This window comes from Neopsephotus bourkii, unplaced genomic scaffold (assembly GCF_033783945.1).
Source record: "Neopsephotus bourkii isolate Nb327-2 ecotype Australia unplaced genomic scaffold, CSIRO-AGI_Nbou_v1 NB_1574, whole genome shotgun sequence".
NCBI lineage: Eukaryota > Metazoa > Chordata > Aves > Psittaciformes > Psittacidae > Neopsephotus > Neopsephotus bourkii.
This window is the reverse complement of record NW_026902050.1, coordinates 4,880,790-4,906,940: the sequence shown is the minus strand read 5'-3', so window position 1 is coordinate 4,906,940 and position 26,151 is coordinate 4,880,790. Positions and strand designations below refer to the sequence as shown.

Here is a 26,151-nt window from a genome sequence, read left to right as displayed (position 1 = left end):
CTGCCACCAGGACAGCTCTGTATGGATGAATTTCCACAGTGGGGTTTGGGGTGCAGAACACCCCATCAAATAGCTTGGGGATTAAAGCTGCTACATCCTGTGCCTATCCTAAACACAGCAAAGTCCTCTGGTAATGATGTGGTTTTATCCCGTCATGCCCAAATCTCCATTTGTGTTCCAGCGGAGGTCCTGCTACCTTGTCTCCATTTGCTCAGATAGTGCCAAACTGTCTCCCGTTTGCTTCCCTCCCCCCCCCCCCGAGAAAGATTTCTCCCAGGTTACATTAACTCATTATCCGTAAGTACCTCTTCTTTCAGGAAACACGGCCTGTTTCTGGGATGATTTTATTCTTTATAATTTGTGCTACATTGCGCTATCATTGATCTGTAACTGGAAACCATGATTGAAGATACTTTACATGACAGTTCTAACTATTTAGGCAGGTGACCTGTTAACCCCTACAAATTCAGGCATTTTACACAAGTGTATTACAGTCCAATGTACTTTTACTGACTGAAGCTTTTTATATCAGCACATAACAGGCATTACAATAAATTTCATAAAGCAGCATTTCACATACTCCTGGTGTTTTCCTTCATGCTGGTAAAACATTCTCCATCATCTAAAGCATGAAATCAGAGCTTGTAATGGCAACATTTCTTAAAGAAACTGGTGATGAAAACATTTTTTAGAATTAAAAGAATAGCACAGATTTTGGACTTTGGGGCTCTACTTTAGCACACGCCTAACTGCATGTTCAGTTCCCTTACCTCATGAGGCTCTCCAGACACCAAAGAGAGGATTGGGTACTTTTAACTTGCCAAACTGGTGTTACTGATTACTAATAAGCAACACAAACTCATGTCAGATGAGAAGCTGCTCAGTAACTTCTGGAGAAGTAGCAAACCTGTTGGAACTCAAAGGCAAAATTTCCACCAGCTTCTTTAGGGCCAAGATTTCAGTTAGTGGGCCAGAACCCACTATCATACAGCAAAATCCTTGGCTACATCAATGCAGACATGGTCTGAGGTAAGGCCTGGGCAGGTTCACAGTGAATTCTCCATGCTACAAAACCTACGCAGAGCCTGTTTGGAAGAGGTGGAGGCAAGAGAAGAGGAATCACTCTTTTCCCTCTTTGCTGCTAGGAAGAGTTCACCTAACTATGACATAATGTGAGCACTACCTAAAATTTGACTAAATAAAAGCTCCATCATGCTCAAAGAAACAAAGGCCAGGGTGTCCCAAGGCTCTCGCTCTCCACCCTACCTCCAGTTCCCCCCCCCCCAGTTTCCTGTGAGCCTTCCCTCACCCACAGATTCTCTTTCCGGTGCTTGAGCTGGGCGGACCACATTGTGCCAGGTCTGCAGAGAACCAGCGCTCCCCTGGCTGCACCCATGAGCAAGGAATTCACTGCAAAACTGGCCTCAACCAAGCACAACATAGAAGCCATATATATAAATAACTATCCCATTTCTGCCTTGCATTGATTCTGCTTTTATAAGCCATCTTTGACTTTTGGTAAACGTGCTGTATTTGCTTGAAAAAATCTCAAAATGTCACAAGAACCTGCAGGGCTTTTTGTGAAACAAGTCCTAGCTGAGTATTCTCACAAAACCAAAGCTGTGAGTGTAAGGGAATCAAGAAGGATTTGGCTCAAAGCAGTATTGTACTCATACACATTTTGCCTGTGTTTAGACAGCATTTAACCACCCATGACCAATCTCTCACTGTTCTTGAGGTTCAAGTAAGTAATTTTCACTGTCTGCCTGCAAAGGCTGAGAAGTTGCCCAGCTGCTACAGTTCTGTCTGTGTCTGGTAACCATCAACCCTGACTCTGTGCCAGGAATGTGGCTAGTTTTGAACTGGAAATTCACTCTCTGTTTACTGGAAGTCTGCAAAAATATTGTTAAGCTGAGCAGGACAGGAAGACAGACCATGCAAAGAAACCCCAGTGTGGATCCACTGGTAGCAATTAACAAGTAAATAATGGTAACTACTCTTTCTCACGTAACTATAGTACCCTTGTCTCAGCTCTCTTCTGAGTGATCAAGAACCATTCAAGTGATTCCCAAGCTAGCATCAGCAGTAACATGTCCTCCTGATTGGAAGATTCTGGGAAAAGCAAACTTTGGTTTAGTTTTCTAACAATAAAGCAAGGCCATAAAGTAAATCCATGTCACTCACAGTGTCAGAGAGTTAACTTCTACATACGTTCTCCTCAATCCTCTTTAAATACCCCTACTGTCAGCAACAGGCAAATCTGGTGACAAGAAAGACTCTGGAGGCTTCTGGCACGGTTTCTGAAGGATGTGGAGGGAAAAGTGACAATCATTCTCTGGAAGGGATGCTGGAAATGCCAAAGGATCTGTGCTTGGAGGACGTGTGACAGAACGCTGAGCATGGGGTTGTGGCTTATCCCCCCCATACCTGCCCAGCAGGTCAGCGTTTGCCAAGTCTCCTGAATAAAAATTTCTAAACTTTCAAAACCAGGGAAACAGGAACTGGCCTAATTACAAAATAATGATGTGTCAAGTAAAAAATTAAAATTATTTTACTACAAATGGATTAAGACAAATTAACATCAAGACAAATTAACATCTGTGTTTGAACATTTATATATTTTGTTAATGAGTAGCATTTACATGTGAACAATTCTGTAATCTCCTGGTGGCTTCTGAGAACACCACAAAGGAAGGATACTACGATGAAATGAAAAGTCCAAGTCCTGCTGCAGCTTGCACTTATCCAGCCAGGCTTGACTGCTGTCACAGCTTGGGCAATGGAGCTTTGGGAGAATATTGTGAAAAAAACATTCAATGTACATGACAGGAAAAGAGTCAGTTTTTGACTTTGCCCTTTTTTGCAGGGAGTCGCCCTGTTGCTTCGAGGTATTTGTTAATTACTTCTTCTTGAGTGCTGGGTGAACACTGTTGGTATTTACAGTATTCCATCGTATATTCACCCTTTCCCTGCAGAGTTGGAGAAAGAACAGTCAAAGTAAGGACACAAACAGTGTAAACTTATTTAGCAGCCCACACCCTCATCTGTGAAATACACGCAGTAAGTGTGTATGACGAACCATACATCATGTACTGAGGCACACACATAGGAGATACAAACCCACACAGTGTCTGGATGTTGTTCCTGTGAACAAGACTTTAAGATCACCTGTGGTTCCTACCGTATCAGTGTGACAATTCTGCTTCAAACCTAAAAGTGACTGTGGTATTAATACCAACCCATTTGAGTGCCTACAGAAAACCAACACTTTTGTGTCATCAGATGTGGAACAGTGGATTGTATGTCACACACAGACTCACCCAATTCAAATGCATTCAAAGAGCATATAACTACAGGCATACAGATTACAAAAAAAGGGCACCTTAACTCTTTCGCACTGCTGCAAAAAAATCTCTTCTACCTGCAGACATCCATAATTTAAGGCATATGCCTAAACTTTTCCACCCTGTAAATTTAATACCTTTACTGATACCAACCATTTTGTATTGCTTACAACTCTAAATCTCTTCTATCCTCAAAGCATGAAAAAATTTTCTGGCCAGAAATAACACAGCTAATGACAGCTATGCTACTTAAAAAGCTACAGTTAACGTAACAGCAAAACTTCTAAGCTTATTTTCTGATTCTGCACTTGATTCTTATTGCTTTTACTGTTGCATACACTGTGTACAATGATGAAAATTAGCATACTTGATTTACAGAAATAAATATGTTTTAGCAAAAAGTCCAGTGAGTACATACCTCTGTGCAAGACCTCAACTCAGTAGCATATCCAAACATATCATTCAGTGGCACCTAAAATCCAAAAATACTCTTCTTGTAAAAACAACGTGTTTTTCCATCAACTTTGGTTATCATCCTATTAATCTCAATTACAATTGCAGAGTCAGCAAAATCTGGTGCTCTTTTTAAACAGTAGTGATTTAATTATCTATTTTTGTAAAATACCTCTTATTTCAACTAATTTGTATCATGTTTTTCCATCAGGAAACCCCCAAAATTCCATCAGAGTCTGAATGCCCCACATATTGGAATACCCCAGACTCAGTAATGTGTGACATCCAGCATGAGATTGAGCTTGAAATAACTCAAGACTGCAGCTCTAAATAATTTACGAAGCAGAAGCAATGCAGTGTGTAGCCTGCCCTTAGCTAAGGCAAACGATGACTTACCTCATCACCCCTTGAAAACACACAGCTTGGGGGGGTGGGGGGGGGAAAGAAGGAACATTGAAGACAAGTAATGTGCATTTATCTGCAATTATTACATTAATGCAGGCAACAGCTAAAGGAAGACAGCAGATAAAAAGACCCTCCCCTGAGCTCTGTGTGCCTGTATTGCTGCCCAGATTTGTTCTGGGTAGCACAGGCGGCCCATCTCAAGCAACCAGAGTGCTGTTTCTTTCTCTGCCATCATCTGACTTTAGGTCAGTAAATGGGCTTCTCTGGAGCAAGACAAATCTACAGTAGGTTCACTAACACTGCACAGTACTTATCTGCTGAAAAACTAATGTCATGTTCATCCACTGAAAAACACAGCTACAAGTTTACATACAATAGACAGGAAGTAAAACAGTAAAGGGAGTTGAAAGACAGCACAAGAAAAGGAAAGGTCAGAAACCAGTAAACAACACTAACCTCAGCATAAAGAGTAAAGTAATCCTCTATGCCATCTTGCCCTGTGATCACACCGTGACGGCGATTAATTCCAGCTATCACTGCTCCTTGGAATTCCGTGGGTGCCATCACCTCCACCACCATAATGGGTTCAAGTATACGCACAGTGGCATTCTCCATAGCTGGAGTGGGGAAAAAAATAATTAAATAATCAAACATAAAAGAACAAGCCTGATGTAATTCAAGGTACCCCTGTGCATACCAAAGAGGTGTTTTACGGTTAATGCTAAGTGCTTTTCACATCAGTGGGGGAAAGCAATAATCAACTATGTGGAATTTCAGCTCCCCTGCCTTTCATTCTGAGACTGCAATGCCAGAAGGCACACAGTTTGATAAAATGTTCTTTTTGTAACTGTCTAAAAATGAAGTTGTTGGTATTTCTGTACTATAAGCAGGATTTTTCCAAATAACCAAAAGAACCATTGTTCCTCCCTTAAAATTTCTATAAACTGTTGCAGATATTCTTTTCTACACAACTGGCCAAACTTTCAGTTTATCCATAGGATACACCAGGCAAACAATGAACCTATAGAAATGAGTACATTAGATTCAGCTCCAACAATCAGGAAGCGAGCAGGACCACGGATCCAAATGACCAGATTTATACCTTGCTTCAGGGCTCCTTCTCCTGCTCTGATGAAAGCGATTTCATTGGAGTCCACCATGTGATGTGCACCATCTTCTAGGACAAACCGCACTCCAGAGATCCTGTGCCCTGACACTAGACCCTTTTCACATGCTTCTCGGAATCCCTGTGAAATAACATCTCCCAAGTTAGCAGTCTGTAGAGCAAAACAAAGCCTAAAAGAAGAGCAGCATTAACAGTAGCCTGTAAAAAAGCATTAAACTTAGAAACCAAAGCAGTACTAACAAAAAAAAACAAACCCCACCAAAAACTTTCATGATGTCCAACAGCAATCCTGCATCTACCCAATGGACCTTCTTTCTTGGTAAGATAATGGGAGAAAAAACAGCAGGGAAAACTTCCCATTCCCAAGCATTTGAAAACTTTGTACTATCATTCTTTGGCACCTCAGTTCAATAGTGCTCTTTCTAAAATACAGAAATCATGTAACAAGCTAAGGAGAAAAAAAGGAAATGTCTCAGCTCAAAACTTTGCTTTGGTAAGGGACTGTACAATCAAAACCTAAAAGAATGCTCTTTGTGGAAAGAACTAGTCTAACCACTTAACTAAAGAACAAATCTTTTAAGACTGCAGGCTTTTTCAAGGATTTGGCAAAAATCTTTAAGTGTTGCATCATGTAGCAATGAAGGAATTATTTTGGGTGAATCCATTATTGTAAGATTTCAAGAATCATGGTAGGTACTACTTAAATTAGGATGTGGTAAATTACAGTTTCAGAGAGACAGACAGAGAGGAAGGCTGAAGAAGAGAGAAAAAATAAAGAACATCTGGTAATTCATGCAGGAAATCTAGCTTAATTACAGTTTCCTACATAGGCGGCCTCAGAGAAGTCACACAAAAAAGTTACATATTTCGGGGTAAGATATAAGAATCGTGTGCCCACAATCAAAAGCAGAAGGGGGCCATGAAAAAGCAGATTCAACAGGAGGCTTGTTTGACTGCAAGACAGGAAAGCCTACCTTCTGTATGGAGGCACTGCTGTGGAAACAGAGCAAGCACACACCACTAAAGAAAGCAAACTGCAGCTTCTAAATTAAGTGGAAAACCTAGGAATGTCAGAAATGAAGGAAAACCACACAAATGTGATTCTGCTTCCACTGAAGTAATGGGAAAAGCTGCCTTGCCTTGGGCAAGGCAGTCACAGTAAATGCGGAGTGTATAGCAGGAAAACAACCAGTATTTTTTATATGATATACACACACAAAAATATTTTGTACCTTTTCAATAGCAGGCACAAATTGTTTTGGAATATTTGTCCCAATGGTTCTGTCTTCAAACTCTACTTTTGTGTAGTTCTCTGGATCCAGGGGCTCAAGCACTCCTATAACTTTGCCATACTGGCCTGCTCCACCAGTCTGTTTCTTATGCGTATACTCAAACCTAGGAAGAAAACCACGTTACTCATTACACAAACCACAGTTTTCTACAGAAAAAAAAGAAGAAAAGTTCCCATTCTTCGTTTTGTTTTATTCTGTTTGGTCCTGTGTAAACAAAATGGCTGAACACTGTATAACAGCAGATTAAACAGCTTGAGGCTATTTAACGCCCAAAGAGGGGGCATCAGGACTCATCCTGCAAGCGGGAAGCTGAGAGATTGCGGTGAGTTAAATCTCACAAAACACAGACTCGGCAAGCAACGCTAATAAAGCCTGCTTACCTGTAGGCGTGTGCTTTTGTTGACTTGAGTAACAAGATTCTTATTGCTGTTTCTGCACATACCTACAGTTTCCACCCACAAAGTACTCTGCTATTAAGCACAGACGCTGAACAAGGGGATGATCAGGGAAAAAACTTGTGAACACGAACTGGTAAACGATTTTTTAAGCGAATCTGGAGGGATGTGAACCCTCTCCAGAACATCTGCCCTCGCTCCCACCGGCTGGGCTGCATCAGTTCCACCCGTGAGCACTCGGTGCGGTACCTGGGCGGTGTAACAACCCCCGTGTGCCAGGGCTGTTCCCCACAGCGACCAGGGCCGGAGGGGAGAGGCCAGACCCGTGGAAACCCGGCCAGGCCCCGCTCCCCTCCGAGACACCGCGAGGGCGTGAGCCGCAGCCGGCGGGGCGGCCCCGCTCCGCCCCGGTCGCTTCCTGCGGGAGGAGGAAGAGGCTCCCCTTCGCCATGGAGCTGCCGCCGAGCCACCACTCCGCCACCCGGGCGGCGGCGCTGGCCGCCTGCTACCTCAGCTACCGGCGCGGGAGCCCCGGGCGCGGCCTGGCGCTGCGGGCCGTCCGCAGCGGCCGCAGGCAGGTGAGGGCCGGGGGGAGGGCCGGGGGGAGAGCCGGGGCAGGCTGCGGCGCCGGGCCGGAGCTCGAAGAGGGCAGATGGCAGGTTATCTGCCTCCTGAAGGCGGGCAGCGGCATCGCTTATCGCTTCGGAGGGGCTGACGGGCAGGCTGCGGGCAGGGCAAGGCTGCCTCGGGAAGGCAACAGCACACACAGGCTTAATATAAGGAACCCAGTTAAAACTTCCTTCAGTATTAAGCCAAGCTGCATATTATTGGACAGAAAGACACACCGAGCCCAAATACTGGACAAATACGTAGTATACAAGAATGGAGATGGATGAAGAGGTACTAATCAGGTGCACATTAAACAAGTGATCTTAACATGGCAGGAAGAACTAGAATATCCTATCTCTGTATGGGCCGCTGTAGAAAATCACACCATTGCAGCACTTCACAGTAACTAGAATTTTTTACACAATGCAAAGTCATTTCACAAAATAAATGTTCTTAATGTTTTTCTTATTTAGGACATCGATGGTGTTGGACATAAGTACTATCTGGAATTGGTGTTAGAAGATGTCCTTGACAAAGTGAGTTCACATTTATTTAATTAACACTTTCTGTGGGCAGAAGTTGGCACTACTGGCACGTAATAAAAATGCATCAGTTTATGCTGCTAATCCTAGATAAGGCCAGTGGACACACCAGTTAATCATACTTGACATCATGCTTCAGCTTTTTCTATACTGCAAATCAGGAAGAAAAAAAAAAAACAACTAAATTTTACCATAATGGAACCCCCATGTCTTTCACCATAAAAGCCCTGAACATCTGGTACCTACCACTGTAACACAAGAAAATGTTTGAGGGATCACAGGGACATTTCAGTGTCATGTAGCTGCAAATTGCAGTTATTTTAACCCATTACTCCTCCTGAAGATCCAAAGTAACATTCTTTTGCACCACAACCATTGCCCCTTCTGTCACTGCAGAAAGAAAACTGCCCTTATACTATATTCATAGAAATACTATGAATTTAACCTTTTCTTAGATAATCAACAAATCTGTATGGGCCAGACTTAGAGAAAAACAGCAACTCCATTAAAAAAAACCCAAAAATTTTAGAACTACAAATTACCAATATTATACATCTATATAATCAAATATTAATACACATAATTAACTCTGTAACAGGACAGTACTGTTAACTGCACAGCTGAGGTTCTTCATCATATGGGCAACAAAAACATTGCTCCAGATGTGCAATTCACAATTGAAGGAGAACTTAAGAACACAGATGAAGCAGATAACATATTCTACAATCGAATCAAGAGCCTGGAAAAAGAGCTTGTGGTGGAAAACATACCAGGTACAAAGAAGGGGTTTGGACAAGAAGGAAGGTCTTGAGGCAACATCTCCATCACCAGAAGCAAACCTGAGCTCAGCTGGTAGTGGTCCATGATCCCTATGGGACCCCTCCTATAAAAGCCAGAGCTGAGGGGCCATTAGTCCTACTCTGAACACATGCTGACTCACTTTCTCTTATTCGCAGTGGTGTGTCAGTCACAACCCTAGTAGTTTTATTAATCATTTATGAAAGCCACAACCTCTATATGATTTACATGTGACTTCTCTTGACAACCACCTGCTACTGCCACCTCTTCCTTTACCAGCGTACTGCTTACTGCTTGCACCTGTCCTTGGCATAGTACATCAGACACCCCCACTGTAGTACTAGGGTCTGTTCTTACTTTAGAACAACCGCTGCCTTGAAGATCTTATAGAATGTATATTAAAAGAAAGAAGTGGGAGAAAAACAGCGGTGATGCAGCAGCTCTTCCACAATTATAAGGAAGATCTGTGACACCCAGTGAGGAACCTAAGTGACTTTAGCACCAAACCTTACTATTAGGTGATAAGGTTCTGTTAATGGCTGCAACTATGTGAACTTTGCTTTTGTTATTTATTTTGTTTGCCAGACAACCACGGCAACACATCCCCAGAAATGGAGCCCATCCGGCTGCTAGCATGGGTTGCCTCTGGCTATGTGATATGGCAGAACTCAACAGAGAACACGAAGTTCCAACTTGCCCAAATTAAACATGTGAAGCAAGTGGTAAGTTATCATCAACGCCCTGCAAGAAAAATACCATCTATGAGCTAAGGAGTTGTGGCATGTACTGGATTACAGCTGTTAAGCAAGAAACCTCAGATGTAACTTAACTTCTCTGTCTGGTTCATTTTTAAACCAGTGTGTAGTTTTTTGTTCGACCTAATCCTTCTAACAAATCATAAATTCTTCAGTGTTTATTTAGATCACTTCTCTTCATAATTTTGCTTATAGAAGCCATGTTTTCTTGGCAAGAGCAGCATTTTACACTTGCTCAGTTAAGAAAATTGACTCTCCACTTTAAGGTCATCACATTGATTACAGTTTTGTATTACTTTCCTGCCCTCCATCTTTAATGTAGGCCAATCTGACAGTGTTCTTGCATCTGCATAAGATGCATTGGAATACTGTCCTTTATATCTTGATCTACACCATGATCTAGCAATCAGTCACAGTAATGCTGCTTGATGTCTCTGCAATAGCTGTGTCCAGACAAATAGCAATGGGCTGCACCTCAGATTCAATAAAACAATCTACAGTGCTTCTGTTTGCACTACTGCAGTCTCCATCCATTTGCTTGTTCACCACAAAATGCTAATCAAGAAAGAAAGTATTGATGTAATTCTACTCTCGTTATTAGCTGGCTTACTTTGTTCTCTCCAAACTTACTACTTTTTAAGTATTGGGGGGGGGGGGGATAGAGTTACAGTTACTAGGATTAGGATACTTCAGAGCAAAGTATTTTCTGTTTTCCCTTATTTCTGAGTGGTTACAAGTGAAGTGTTTATCTTGAACAGATCTGGATCTGTGCCCTAAGCTAAGCAATAAAAATAACTGAAAAATCTCACTGTAGCTGTTCAAATTAAGTCAGTCATTAGCTGCCACTATCAACAGGCCTTGGAAACGTCTTGCCTGGAACAGGCTTAACTAATAAAGCAACTTGCTTTTGAAAAGCTATTGTTAGAGCAGGTCTGGGGTTTGTTTTTAAATTAACAGAATTTAATGGTAGATTCTTCCCATTCCTCTCTATTTGGAGAACATATAAGTTAAGAATAACTCCTAAAGGGATGGTCAACTTGAAATTCAAGGAAATTTAGTATGCAAGCTAGGGTAAAGAAGAAGGGTTTCATATTTAGAAAACCCAGTAGATCAGGATTCTTCAGAACCAACTTTTAGAGCCCAAATGTTCTGCCACTCAGGACAGTGAATTCACATGAAATTCTGCGGATGAAAGAAATGCAGAAACTCATTCTGGGAGCAGTTTGTTAAGGTTTTGCTCCCTCTGATGGCTATCTTAAAGCAATTCACAGATGCTGCAGGGCTGTGCATGAGCAAGATTAAAAAACCCCTCTTTAACAAACCAGGTGAATTTAAGGATAAGGCAGACATAAGAATATTAAAGTAAACCAGCTGCCATTTCTCTTCAATAATTTCATTCCTTTTCTTCTCCCTGAACAATAGATACGTAAAGAGCATGTTCCAGTGGCCAGTGTACGCACCGTCACTCACACAATCACTGGTAACTTGTAGAGCTTCTGGAGTGTATTCCAAGTCTTATCCTATTGACAATTTTATTTAGTATTATTTGGGTTAAATTGACATCTTGTAGAATCAGGTGTTACCTTCCCAAATGAGTTCCTGAAGGTGAGATAAATCTGGCTTCTTTAAGGGAGGAATTAGCACAGGTTCCACATTCAGTCTCCAGTGCAGTTTTTGACATCACAGAAATAGAAAACAGTATATTTTTGTTTTGTTATAGTGACTAAGCTCCATTTGCTTTATTTGTTTCATTTGGTTATCATAAAAATTCTCTGATGTATTTCAAAGAGAACTGAGTCACTTTTTTTAAGGCAGGGGGAAGCCCCTCGCTCAGCCCTTTTCATCTTGTCTTTCTAGAAAAGAAGTGATGAGTATCTTGAATTTGACTACATGATTCTACTTCACGAAATGGTCTCCCAGGTAAAGTCTTGATTTCTAAAAAGAACTTTTTAGAGCAGACAGTAATTTTCAGCTATTTCTGGGCCTTCTTGGGAATGGCAGAAGTTCAATATACTGGTCATTCACAGCTCTCTCCTACTGGGAGGTACTATTGCCAAACTGGCCAGAGATAAAGGGAAGTAGCAGCTGCCTGCATCCAGGACTGCTTAGCTGTATTCCAGCTGGAGCTACAGAGCACTTCTGTGCTAGAGGACAGCAGTGCTGGACCAGTATAGAGAGGCATCATCTAACCCAGCAGTTCACAGAAGAAAGCAGCAGAAACTTTGGTTCCCAAACCAGCATTTACATTGTATGCTATTCTCCATCATAATTTTGAGATCTGAGCAAGTGTTTTCATAAGAAAAATACATAAAACTTGAAAGAGAAGTTTCCAATTGCACAACCTCCTGCAATAAATCATCCACTGATAATAATCAGAGATCTCACTCCCACTTACAGCTCCACTGCTTCCTACCCTACTACATTCTCAGTCGAGGCACCTGTAGCGCTTTTAGTTCCTAAATTTTCTATGAAGAAAAATTCCAGAGAAGCAGTAGCTAACTCACTGCAGAACAAAAGCACAGGTTTTTCATTGTGCTCTGTTCAGTGTAGGCCAAGTGTCCCAAAATAGCAATAGCACTAACAATAAGAGGGGAAATCCAACATAGACATGCTCAAGCTGCAAAACTTGCTGAGATGAAAGAAAAATGTAGTTGTAGAAGCATGGAGCACAACACAGGCTGAAAGAAAACTTGCAGGAGACCTTCAGATATTTGGACAGGTCACAGGACTCTGTGTTACAGTGCTTACCCTGTGCTGTTGCTTGATCAACTACTTATACTCAGCCCAGGTGTGGCTGTATTGCAGCAGTCAATTCCTGTTTGGTATTGCCCAAAGAAAAGATCACTTTCTACAGTGTTACTTTCTACCTGCAGGAGATCATTCCCTGGCAAATGACAGTTCTGTGGCACCCACAGCATGGTGTTCAAGTGACACAGGACAGCCGTCAGCCGAAACATGCATCGGAATAATGAACCACCTGATACAGCAATGGAAGAAGCTCAAATGCTACAATAATCATTTGAATGGAGGCCAGATAAGTTGATGATGGTGGATACACAACCAAGGTACGAAGAAGCCAAGGACTTTGACTTCTTCCTCAGCTAAACTTTTCCTGTCCATTGTGCTTTTATCTGTTAATTCAAAGGGCAATTTCCCTGCTACATAATCAAAGTCTGCATCAAAATATATTTAAAAAAGCTGTGTTACCAGAAAGGATACTTACGGCACAGGGGCAGAAATGCTCTCCCTAAAGGCAACTTTCGGCTTTCCTATGGTGCAGGGGCAACCATATTCCCTTTCCATTCGCTGAAGGGGAAAATTAAATACATAACTGTTCAGTTGGAACAATTTACTGGAAATCATTTTACTGACAGATGTTTCTGACATGAGAAACTTAATCAGGTTTAACCGGGGTTTTTAGGTTTGAGTTTGGAATGACTTTTGGTTTCTTGGTGTTTTGTTTTCTTTTTTTTTAACATCACAAATTATTAACTGTCATTTTGCAGGCAACCTTGTTTAGGGCCTATAGCTTTACATACAGGAAAAGGGAACAGCATTAGTTATTTTACTCAAATTTAAGTTTTTAAAGACAAAATCCATTTTTAATTCATTCTGTCAACATTTCAGATACATCTATTGTGTTAGACTAAAATACAGACATCAACTTGAAAGAAACAAATAAACCACTAACTGTTTCCTCCTGCCTGCGTAATTTCTTATTATGGAATGATACATTTAAAACCACAGAAACAGAATATTTCTCCTGTAGGAAACTGCCAACAGTAAAATTAAGGATAAGCAAAGGCTGCTAAAGCAAAGCATAGTGCTTAATACATTTTTTATGGATTTGAACCAGAGTAAAAACATTTCATGCGTAAGTTTCACTGAAATAGTTTACAAGCCTTCAAAATAGAACCACTAGAGAGGAAGAACCTTCAAAAGCTGACTAAGAAGTTAAGCTCTTCCCTAAGCAGCTAGCGTTCACATTAATTAGTGCTTTCTGCTGCGAAGATCTCAGAATAGCTGTCACATGATAACCCTGATTACACTAAAGCAAATGGAGTTGTACACCTCCAGGTATCTTGTAAACTTGATGTGCGCTTAAGGACCCAATTACAAAATCGGGCGTAAAGACTGGCATCAGTTAGGCCATCTGCAGATAGATTCTAGTCGAAGACAGAAAGGAAAGAGAATTCTTGATTGGAAAACCAGCAAAAGTAGAATCCATAGAATCTGCTTTCCATATTACCTGGGCATAGATTTCCAAGTGCAGTTCCCCCATTCCAGAAACAATGGTCTCTTTGCTCTCATCATCAAAATGGGTTCTGAAAGTGGGATCTTCCTTTGTAAAGCGGCCCAGGCCTTTTGCAAATTTATCAAAGTCGTTCTGAAAAACAATTACACACGCAAGAAAACATTAACTCAGTATCCAGAAGCTGCACAACAAAAAGGCCTGAAATTTTTCCTATTAACTACTCGGCACTCTTACTCTCATGAGGTTACTTTCTGAAACACAGCCACACATTTATAACTGTATTTATCCTTCCAGCTACTTCGAGTCCATGTTTACACAGGTCAAAGACATGCATCTTCTTTAGGGCTAAGTGATACCATCTAATGCAGTCACATGCTGCGTTATCTGAATGATATATTCTTAAGTATTTCAGATAAAACATTTGAAAACACTGCTCATTTTAGTCTGCAGTTCCATATTTAACTGCTAACCTGCATAAAATCATAAAAGCAGCAAAGGAAGGTAACTCAGTCAGAAGAAGGTTGATTCATAGGCTCCTCCTACCTTGTTGGAAGGCTTCATAGCTACTGAAATGACAGGATCAGGGATGTGGATTGATTCCTGCAATGGCCATAAAGGAAGAGATCATACAACTAAGTTCCACTATACTCGCTGATGTCATTTCTCCAGAACAGTTTCATCACAAGAACCCAGCCTTACAAACAGGGGATGACTGTTTTACTTATCTACCCTGTATCTAATATCATAGTGTAACAAAACTATGTAACTCTCCTGAGGATTACTACAAGGCTATAACATAATGCATGCTGTACTGGCAGCCACAGTATTTCCAGCACCATTTCCTAGATGTACTGGATTTCACACTGGTGAGAAGTCTGCTTCCTGTGAGATTTTGTAAATATATATAAATAAAAAAAAAACTACAACCCAAACTGATGTATTTAAATACACAGACAAATACACAGCTTAATCCTTTTGAGTAACAGCATCCACTTCTAACAGTTTGCTAACACGAAATCTTTGATTTCAAGCACAGTAAACGAGTATCTCTCTTGCCCATACCAATACTTCCATACACTCAGGCTTCATGAGGTGTAACAGTCATAAGAAGCATTTGTGGTTGTATATACGTCAGAAAATATTTAGACTGAACAAATTATTACAAACATACGACAAAATCCTGGCAGATTTCAATGCATGAGGCATACAGAAGGTGTACTCACCATAGAAATGTCAGTACTGGTTTTATCAGTGAATGTATCCCCACTAGCGCAATCTATTCCAAACAGCGCACATATGTCTCCTGCATAAACTTCATTTACATCCTTAAGAAAGATAAGTTTACTATTTAGATAACACTGAAAGGCATCTTACAACCTACATCTGGTTTTAAAAAGATACATAAATAATGTGTTAAAAAGCCTGAAGTTAAGCTCCTTTGAAAATGGAAGGTTTGATAAAAAGCTCTGTAAATCTTTTCTCTCTTTATTCAAAGCACAAAAAGGAGACCTCATCTTGGATGCTAACATACTCTAGTTTAAGGGTGTGAAGCAAGCAACATACTATGTTTCATCAGGCAGTCCTGACCCACCTATAGAGTTCAGGAATCCTAAACAGGAAAGACTGGTATTTGCAGCTGTTTTAGTTTCAGAATTGTATTCGGTAATCATGTGAAAGAAAGCTTTTGCACGTATTCTGCCAATCCTATTTCCCCTCTCCCAAAAATATGGAGTATGAGGATAATACCACAGCTGGCTTTTTTTACCTATCACCTCAAAGCCATTTGATAATGCTTCTTGGGCAAAGATTCTTCCACTTCAGTGGAAGTAGTACACTAGAGATCATTCCAGTTTCTTGCAGAGCACTATTAAGTGCTAGAGGCAAGTATGAATTAACAACAAAGGCAGAACTCTCACATATCACATCGTTCAGAAACAGCTGAAAGGCAGGCAGCTCATTTGGTGAGAGCAGCTCAAAAGGCAACCCATGTGGATTGTACCTCTCACCCTCACCTCCATGTTGTCCGAATGCATACGGACAAGTCTCTGTACGCGCACTCTCTTCCCAGTTCTAGTGTTATATATATAGTCGGATTTCTTCAGCATGCCCTGATAGGCGCGAATATAGGTTAACTGCCCAAAACGTCCAGCCTGGAATAAAAATTCATTAGAGGTCAGATACAGTAATTCTGGGAGACAAAACTACTACTATTCAATACATCATCTGTGCTGACTAAATGTTTCTGGTTTGAATTTACATACTGGGTATGTAAATGAAACTTTTTTTGACATAGTCTCAGCTTTCCCTTAGCTCTGGAATTGAACTTGGCATCTCCTGGCAATTTTATTTACTTCACCAACTTTACCTCTCCTAGATGTTCCCAGCAGAGGCGTATGCTACCTACCAATCTAGCCAGCCCTATCCATATGAAATCTGAACTGCTACTCCCTAGGTAGCAAACAACTTGCTTGGTTAAAACTGTGTACTTTTTCCCCTCTGACTCTCTTGCATTCCATTGTTTTCAAAACCAGGAATTGTCTCTGAAAGTATCTGAAATAAGCCCACAAAACCCCCAAATCTTCAGGTTTTAACTAAGAGAATAATGAAATATTTGAGGGACATAACCCATTTTAAAACGTCTAAATTGGCAGTGTTCGACACATTACTGGAATTTATGCTTGAAAGCGGTTTTTAAAAAGAAATAAATTTAATATAAGCTGATTTGTTTGTTTGTTTGTTTGTTTACACAAGTTTTGGTAGTACCATCTTTTTGGAGTCATTCTGTTTTCTACTGAAATCACCAACAATGAATCTGAATACCTTCCTTTCTCCTTCAAGGTTAGCACAATGAGATTACAACTTTTTCTCCACAGAGCTCAGATCCTAGTAGCATGGAAAACTTGCAGGCAACTGAATAAATCAGCTAGGTAATGCTCTGGATATCCATTCTCCAGAAACTTTCGGTTTAGCCCTACTATATACACAGCAGCCAAGTGAAAAAGCAGTCACATGCACAGACACATTGAAAATACAAAGCTTTAAATGTGTGCTTTTCCCGTAAAATGAAAGGCATTTCCCAGGTATTAATGACAAGGCATCAGTAGCTTGCTGCAAGTAGAACTTGCATAAATCAACTCTTGCAGGAAATGCTTTGCCTTCTCTGCTGGGTTTGTTGCATTAGGAAGGACAGTGGTAACAGCTTACCTCCAGTTTAAAAGCAAGGCCTATAAAAGGTTGGGAATCATCTCGAGCAGAGTTCAAGAGGAACTTGGCTTTGTCCTCAGAATCCCTTAAAAAAATAGGGATAAAGAGGGGTTTTACATTATGAAGCAAACATAGCAGTGTCCTCTAAACATAAGCCCTACCCCAGCAAGCCTCAAGGGCCTTCAGTTTCACAGGTTTGTAACAGAAGCCTAAAGATGCTGACATAATGTAGCTTCCATATGCAGCTCCCATATGCTCAGAAAGCATCTCAGAGAAACTGCAGCAGATCCCTAAACGGAGGACAAAACCATGACAAGTTTCACTAGTCCTTCATATCATCTAACTGTTTTGCCCTGAAAGCAATTAATCATACACTCAGACACAACTCATTAGCAAGTCTGGTTTTAGAGTGAAGAAAGAGACACTGCAGTGTCTCTCCTGACAATGCACCACATGTGAAGTTTAGTCTATTTTAGCAGGCAGATATTAGGGGCAGTGAGAGGCATAGCAGCAGGAAGGAGTCATAAACTGTATTTATAGCACCATTTCTGTTCAGCTATGATTATATTGTCTGAACAATTTGAGCACATTATGAAGAACTGATGGCTGCCTCTAAGCTACAACTGAAATGTTAAGGGCATTTTACTGGCTCAAATGTTGGGTTTCATGCTATTTAATTGTGAAGGTACATCTACTTCAACTAACACATCCAAAGAATAAAATGCTCTTTACACATTTCACGTGTGCTCTCTTCTCTACTGTAAGTATGAGTTTAAGGGTTGCCATTAATTTATAACTGCCTAATCAGATAATAATTTTTCAAATTTAACAAGTAACGTGTTAAAAATACTAGCATAACCCTCAAATGAGAGATGAGCTTCCTTAGTTTTGGCAGTTTGTGCAAAATTATGGTGGCATTACTTAATACAAACGGGAAATGATCATGGATTTTGTTAATATTGCCTGCTACGTATTAAACTGCTTTGAAGCCCGACTGCAAGACCCCTCAGTATGCTCGCCACTATACTTACTGCTTGTTAAGGATAGCGTAGTTCTCAACCTCTGAAGGATTGGGGAGGTACTCCAGGACAGCATCCAGCAACGGCTGTACTCCTTTGTTCTTTAAAGCACTTCCCACAAGTACTGGGGTAAAGGACTTCTTCAGTGTTGCTCTTCTGATTGCAAGCTAGAAAATACCAGTGCATTACTCTCCTCCTGCAACAACTTCAGAAGTCAGATGCAGTACCAATCAAGCAGGAGTCAGATGGTCTTTTTGCCAGTCATCTCTACTCCTGGAGTAAAGCGCCCACCTCACAGTCTCCTGTACAAGCCCTATACAGTGCTTCTCACAAAACTTGCTCACCAGAATTCTAGAGAATTCTGCGAGATTTTCTTTATCCTTCATCTTAAATCCAACTTAAAAATGAAAATGCCTAAGATAAATACCAGGATAACCTCCAAATACTCAGAGTTTCTTGATTCTCTGCTGGTAAAGTCAGGGTTCCTTATTTCTGTTTTGGATGCCTCATTCCCCGTTTAGCTAATGTCAGAAACAATACATGTTTAAATTTGTGAAAGCAAAAGGATCTGCTTCAGTATCTCCATAGTTCTTTAAACTATACAAAACTCTTCTGAAAGAGGCAATTAGGTAAGGAAGGGATATTTGGGTAAGTGCCATGCTGAGTGAATCATCACTTTTTTATAAAGGATGTTTTAAAGGCATAACTGAAGAACCTCTTCACGTTCATCTACAGACCTGCTGAAGTTGCACCAAGTGTCTTGGGAATCTTTCCAGGACATCCTGGCAAACTGAGCAAGATAAACTGCATGGTAATCTCATGGTTATTCAGCACCTCTCACCAAAGCATTACACAATGTTGCAAAATACAACTGAGAACCAACAGTTTCCATAACAGTGATCGTAGATATCTTCCATGAAGGTGGACAGAAACTATCTGCCTCACCATGGAATTAATTACTGAAACAGATTGCCTCTTCTGTCCCACCTCTCCCTGCCACTAGAGGATGCCATCTTCCTGTGCTTACCAAGGCCCTCACTCCGATCAAAAGCAGCTATCATCTTTGATAAGCTAAAAGAAATGAATTCTCCTTGACAGAGCAAGTTAACCACATCATCTAACCTGGGAGTTATTTGAAGTACCTAAAGACAGATAGCTAAGCTATCTTCTTAATTAACAGAGAGAACAGTGGTTCCTTAAATTTGTTGAGGTAATGAGTACACAAAAATAATACAAGGTAAAAATCCTACATCATCAATTCTGCTCATCTTGCCCATGTCTGTTCTCTAGAGCATTGGAAATATGGCTGTGCTGAGGCCCGGTGTTTTTATTAGGCCACATGTTTTCAAACAAAGCAACATGACTGCAATTTGTCCTCATCTACAATTACCTCAGGGAAAAAAGTAATTTTATTTTCACATGAAGATTATAGTCACTGCGTACCCCAATGAATACCTGGGGCACATCAGTTCCTTAAGTGCAGCATTATGGAGAGCAGCAAATTAGGTGATGCTTAAGCAGCTGATTTTCAGCAAACATCATATGCTATGACTGTGGCATCCAGGAGTGATACTTAGCATCATTTCCACAAAAAGATATTTTCAACGGAAACTTGGCTGCTGGCCACTGAAAGAAAATCCATCTTCAGGGACATATTAGTACAAATTAACCTGCATCTGCAGTACTACAGCCATTAGAGCTATAATTAATTGGCTTTCAGAAATGGGAAGCAGAGGCATGCTGAATAGACAAATTTGTCTTGGTAACAGATTTCCTTTCCAGCAGGAGCTATTAAAAACAGCTTCTTGCTGAAAATCTCTCACCTCTTACAGCAATACAGTGTATTCACACCAGTACCACTCCCTCTGCCAGGTGAAGGACAGATCCTTACAGGTATCCCAAACTGCTATTACATTTCTGTCTTTATCAAAGTAGAGAAGAACTGCTTCGTAACAGGAATAGCTCAGGCTTCATAAAGTAGCATTTAATTAATGGAATAACTAAATGTCTGGCTATCAATAAGAGAGATGTTTTCTTGGTACTTTTTAAAAAAAACCTCGTGCTTTTGTCTCAAGCCAGGTTGGGATACAAAGATTCCTGTATATTCTTCCTGAGACTTTAATCACCAGTAGGCCACCTAAACCAATTAAAAAATAACCACAACCAAAACACCTCCAAAACCAAGGTTTGTAGCAAAGTTAAAATGAAATCAAAATTCAGAAGTCAGGAAGATTCAAATAACCAAACCTTAGAGGACTTGCAACACCTGTCAGCTTTGAGGGTCTGCCAGTCCCCTATATAATAACCAACAGAGAGAGCAGGCAACTTCCAGGCAAGCAAGCACTGCAAACCCTAACAGGGAAAGGACAACCACAGAGGCAATCAGGCACTGCTAACAAGCCAGATATTTAGAAGCAGACTTACATTTCAAAGCTATTTTTTAAAGTAGCAACCTCAGTGATCACATCCGACTCAAACTCAGCTGGCCTAGCAGGCTCCACTCAGAGAAACAGCTCATGCTTATAATGTTTATGTCTCAATTCAGCTTGTCTTCTTTAGCTCCCAGCTGCAGGCAAAGAAAAGCAAAAGGAAGTGGAAAGTGCCATGTCAGGCAGGCTCCAGGCCCCAGGGAGACTCTGTGCAACATCACTGCTCAAAGACAAGCTGTTCTATCTCCAACAGCAGCTCTCTTAGAAAAAGCCATCTGCCTGCAAGGCTCTTCACACCTCACTTTTTCATTTAATCACATCAGCAACTGCTTTCTTGCAGCAGTTTCAATTTTTTATTAATAACTATTAACAGCAGGCACTATGAGATTACTGCTTCAGTTAACTTCTGACACTAGCAAGAGGTGGTGGCAAACAGCAAGCTGCATCACAAAAATCCCCTCACTGAGCCTGTGTTAAGAAGAAAAAACAGCCATGTTTAGATCCAGCCCTTCGTATGGTTCCTCTGCACTACAGTGTGCCAAGGCACAAAGCACAGCAGGCTGCTGCATGTCAACAGCCACAGGTCATTGTCTTGACTTACAAATCCACCGCATGGGGCTGAGCAGTGAATGCAAACCAGCTTAGCACTTCTTCTGCAAGGGTACATGTCCTCAGGTTAACTTTATGCTCACAGCTCAGCAGAAGCAGGTCCACATGCAGCACAGGCTCTCTTACTCATGCTGGGATAGCCAAGCTTTGCACCTGTCCTGCCTAAAGCTAATACTGCAGTAGCTCAAGAGGCATCATTAGTCAACGATAATCCCTAAAGAAGAGGCTGCCATCACATGCCATCACACATAATGATCTGCAACAGTATGTGCAGATTGCCAAGTCTGACACAGAACAGCCTAAGCAAAGGAACACACGTTAGCCTGCTGTCCAGCCTCCCTGGAACTGCACAACAGATCTTATCCTGGACTGAACAGTGGCAGGACTTCCACAAAGACTGTGTAACCACAGCCGACCTTCCTACGCTTCCCTGCACCTTTTACTACGTGGACATGGTATTGGGGAAACTGTGATATCAAACTGTCACAAGAACAAGTAACTTTCAGTCTACAGCCATCGGATATTCAGAAAATGATGTTATTCATTACCTCTGTGAGCATCCCTTTTTGTTGGCATGTCTGCCACTTCATATCTGAAGTATTTTAAAATTAATCATGTCCCAGTTTCCCCCCACTTTCAAGAAATGTAACTCTCCTTTTTTTTGAAAATTGTATTATGTCCTAGATTTATTTCCTCCAGCATTTCCAACTCAAATCATTCGAGTTTCCTTCTAATGTACTGCTCTCTTCACTTCAGATGAACATGATCAATGCAAATACAAAACAAGGCAGGATTTCCTAGGCACAAAGACAGCTTACAGCATCTCAACAACTGATGTGGTGTGGGACACGAAGTAAGTCAAAACCATCAAGCTGTAACACAGGAAGGCAACAGAATGACAAAATTACTAGCTCTATCTTTGAGCCATTTGCTGGTTCCTGAAGGGCACACACCAGCTCAGACTTCTCAGTGAAAAAGCAAGAAATAAATCTGGAACAGGCCCTCAACAGGGAGTGAAGTGGGTGTCCACCTGTGGGAGGTGACACACCAGAGAACTCAAGCAAAAATAATTTCTTCAGGACTTCAAGAACTTTTTTATTGGGAGATGAGAAAGGGAGGAGGATAGGGACAGAAAACAGTGAGGTAACAGTGCTATAGGAAGAATCACCACAATAAAGTTACCTTTAACTCAGCAGGTGTAGGAATCTTCTCTTCCAAAAACAGCTCCCCAAGCTGATCATCTGAGTTAGCAACGCATTCAATCAATTCCCGACGTCTCTCTGCGGCCTCAGCTCTAAATTCAGCTGGAATTTCATCATACCGAAGATTCTGGCTACACACACATAAATAACTTAACCACTTTAAAGGAATACTGAATGAATCAACCTTTCAATTACTAATCATTGTGACGACCTGCCTGACCAAGAAAATTCATTCTTGACATGGATATTGGGGGAGGGGTAAGAAATCACATGAGAATATCAACATGTTATCTTTGATGATTTAGCAGGTTTCTTCCCACTCATAGTAGGGAGTTTGCAAGGATGCAAGGTAACCTGTTCAACAACCTCACCCACATCTTTATCTTCATCCCAGAAACTCAGGCCAAACCCATGTTATCAGTTCCCGTTATAAAGCAAGTCTGCTATTTCTCAGACTGGCAAGTGTGGCTACCACCCCTTCACACTACTTCACTTAGCACACAATTCATGCCACCACTGCCCATCACTAAACCCTACCCTGCAGAATCATTTTGCCGTAACCTGGAGAGCTGAAAGGCCATACCTCAGCACTACCACAAACCACATCCCTAACTTCCCAACGAGTAAAATTTTTCATCTCTGAAGAGAAATTGTAGGTAGTTGCAAAAAAATGCCAGTTCTAGCTAAGAAATATGCAAGTTTCAAAACTTACCCAAGCTCACCATCAAAATATATAGCTTTTTCTTCAATGAGATCAATAATTCCTTTAAAGTTTCCCTCCAGCCCAATTGGAATCTGAACAAAAGCTGCATTGTGTTTTAACTTGGATCTGAAAAAGTGAACAAATATAAATTAGTTCAAGAAGGACCCCCCTTCCTATTTCTATATATATGCTCCAGATGTCTTTGAACAACATATCGCTCCTACAAAATCGCTCTCTTTTCTCCTTTGGACGGTGCCAAAAATCTACCAATACTGATGAAAAATGCCCAGTTGCATTTTAACCTGAGTGACAGCCAGCCCTCTATATCTCAGTAGATATACTGAGTGACCTTCATGGGAAAGAGGGCTGTGCAAACTGGTTTCAGATAAATTACTTGATTTATGGGAGTTGCTTCTCCCTTAATACATATTAATGCACCTATCTTATTTGATCTCACAGATCAAATTAGGCACAGAGAGACTGCAGGTGAGGAGCAACCAGGACTTCTGTTATCCGAACTAAAAACCATCCGACCCTATGTCATCTCCCTCATGTAAGCTGCAGTACATTTGCTACGAGGATCTAGGAAAAAATTAAAAAGCCATTTTCAAAGTGGCTCCAAATATAGTTCCATCAAAATAATAAATATCAAACCCCCAAATTTTGGTCACTGCAAGCTCAAGCTGACACTGACATTTGTTTTTCTTAAGAAAATTGAGTTATTTTACAGGTCAGATCAAGATTTCTTCTCAAATCAGGTATTACCCTCTAGTTGTCAACTACAGATCTAAAAAAACCCTTTCTGATATTCTTCCTTAACCTGCTATGTGAATACTTCAGATTTATTTCACAAATAATTTTAAATGATAAATACCTCAACTGTTGTACTGCCCTGGCTGGATGAGAGCCCTGTCTGTCCAGTTTGTTGATGAATGTTAAAAATGGCACATTGTAACGTTTCATTTGCCTGTTCACGGTTATTGTCTGGCACTGAACTCCTCCAACAGCACAGAGAACCAGAATAGCTCCATCAAGAACTCGCAAAGATCTCTCCACTTCAATTGTGAAGTCCACATGCCCTGAATAATAAAAAACACCCATTATTTACAGATGAGAAAAGATAACGAGAAACAGTTTTCTCATACAAGCAGAAAAGAGCAACAGCCAACAGAATCATTCTGCAGCTGTACAGATAGAGTCAGCTTGAGCTACTACTAACCACAGAGACAGCACCATGTTCTATACATGCATGAAGGAACAGCAATCCCAACACATTCAGAACTGTCCTTACCTGGTGTGTCTATGATGTTGATGTTAATGTCTTTCCACATGGTGTATGTTGCTGCAGACTGAATTGTGATTCCACGCTGTCGCTCTAGCTCCATTGAGTCCATGACAGCTCCAACTCCATCCTTACCTTTCACCTTAAAGAATAATAATAAAAATAAAATACTAAAAACAAAAAGGGGGTGGAGGAAATTCAGTCCAAGAGTTTACAAATAATTTTGCACATGCAAGAGCGATGCTTTCTACACTGAGCATCATCTTTCATGCAGTGAAGAAAAGCAGATATGCCAACAGTTCTTAAAACTACAAGCAAGTCTTTTTTTCAGCTTTGTCTACAACTTGAATGTATTTGCCTTTTATGAGGTTCATTCCTGAAAAAGCTAATGAGAAGTCTGTGAAAATTATGATTTACTGTGAATTTAACATAGCAACATACCTGAAGCTAAAAACTATCTCACTATGCACTGTTTCTCACAGCTGTCTCTCTTTGGCTATACCAAAAGAAACACATACCTTCAACCATTTAATTACCATGGAGATGGTAAAGAAGTAAAGTCTTGAAATGAGATTAGAAGTATTCTGAAAGAGGGAGGACACCACAGTGAAGGAGAGATTTCTTTTTATCCCCTTGCCTTCCCGTTATTTTTAAAGGGGTATCAGGGAAACCAGCAGGTTTCCCATTCTCAGCTTGGCCAGAAGAGCCTCGAAGGGCCCACCAAGCATAACTCCCTCACACCGTGCTGACAAACGAGTCAGAGCAACACCACAACAGCAGCCAGCACACTCGGCCCTGGCAAGGTGTCTCTGGAGTCTTCTGAAAGCCAACCTCATGCATCTGTGCAATCCTGCCCGTATAGAAAAGAATTCTCTCTGTTAATGTCGTCTTCCCTGAGTCGATGTGGGCTGAGATCCCAATGTTCCGGATCCTCTCATTAGGAAGGAATCCTGAAGAACAGCGCCTACAGGAGCTCAGGAGAAACTGAAAGGCAAGCGAATATTGCTGGTTTAGCTAGGAGCAGATCGAACACAGACCACTGCATCAATAAATAAACCTTAGTCAACTGCCTTTCTATGGCTTCTAGCCAATCTATGATCAATGGGTCATTTGGAGCAAAACAGCCTTTCCAAGCTCCCACAGGGCCACCTCTATGCTCCACACCACACTCGAAGAAGCCAGGTGACCCCTCCACGCCAAGTCCCGCGTTTCAATCCCACTCTATATTCTCGACTCCTCTGTTCCTCCTCCTGTTCCTCTGACCGACCCGCTGCACGTTTCCCTGCGACTGATACGGTGCTTTCGGGCAGGTCTGTTCTCTCCCTGTCACTATGCCTTCACCCCAGCTCCTCTCCCGCCGCCGCACTAAAGGGGAGGCTGGCGCGCCCGGGCACCAACATCTGCGTCCGGCCTCTCACAGTCCCCTCGTCCCCAAACCCGCGGGCACGCTCCGACCTCGCAGGCTTCACCAGGCCCCAAAGTCCCGCGTCCCCTGGCCTCCCCCGCAGGGCGCCCGTACTGTCCCGCCCCAGCCCGGCCCGCGCCGCTGCAGCTGCCGCCTCTCATGAAATGGCCGCGGCCGGTACCTGCTGCCGCCGACGCCGTTGCGGCTGTTGCTGCTTCTTCAGGTGCCCCCGCGCCAGGCCCGTCCCCAGCGCCCGCAGCATGGCTCCCGTCCGCCGCAGAAGTCGGCTCACACCGCTTCCGGGGCTCCACGCATGCGGAGCGG

At 41.6% G+C, this 26,151-nt stretch overlaps 2 protein-coding genes across 3 annotated transcripts; one reads left to right on the top strand and one right to left on the bottom strand.

The window, feature by feature from the left end:
- Positions 1-488: 488 nt before the first annotated feature.
- Positions 489-26,031, bottom strand: GFM1 (G elongation factor mitochondrial 1). Its single transcript, XM_061371617.1, has 18 exons — positions 26,009-26,031; positions 25,254-25,406; positions 24,432-24,564; positions 24,015-24,219; positions 23,150-23,266; positions 22,418-22,568; positions 18,210-18,364; positions 17,179-17,263; positions 15,987-16,124; positions 15,198-15,299; positions 14,518-14,574; positions 13,969-14,106; positions 12,943-13,025; positions 6,561-6,723; positions 5,305-5,449; positions 4,659-4,819; positions 3,763-3,816; positions 489-2,969 (listed from the first exon to the last, which is right to left on the bottom strand). The coding sequence occupies exons 2-18, from the start codon at positions 25,260-25,262 to the stop codon at positions 2,838-2,840; spliced, it is 2,028 nt and encodes a 675-aa protein (XP_061227601.1). The 5' UTR covers positions 25,263-25,406; positions 26,009-26,031; the 3' UTR covers positions 489-2,837.
- On the top strand, positions 7,399-14,981 carry LXN (latexin). 2 transcript variants are annotated; one of them, XR_009728215.1, is made up of 7 exons: positions 7,399-7,593; positions 8,098-8,160; positions 8,765-8,939; positions 9,550-9,686; positions 11,577-11,639; positions 12,593-12,784; positions 14,269-14,981. XR_009728215.1 is itself a non-coding variant. In XM_061371636.1 (6 exons), exons 1-6 carry the CDS (start codon positions 7,465-7,467, stop codon positions 12,686-12,688), a joined length of 663 nt encoding a protein of 220 aa, XP_061227620.1. In that variant the 5' UTR covers positions 7,399-7,464; the 3' UTR covers positions 12,689-12,918. The 2 variants fall into 2 exon arrangements, 1 of the variants encoding a protein (XP_061227620.1); XM_061371636.1 differs by lacking the exon at positions 14,269-14,981 and having other exon boundaries at positions 12,593-12,918.
- Positions 26,032-26,151: the final 120 nt, after the last annotated feature.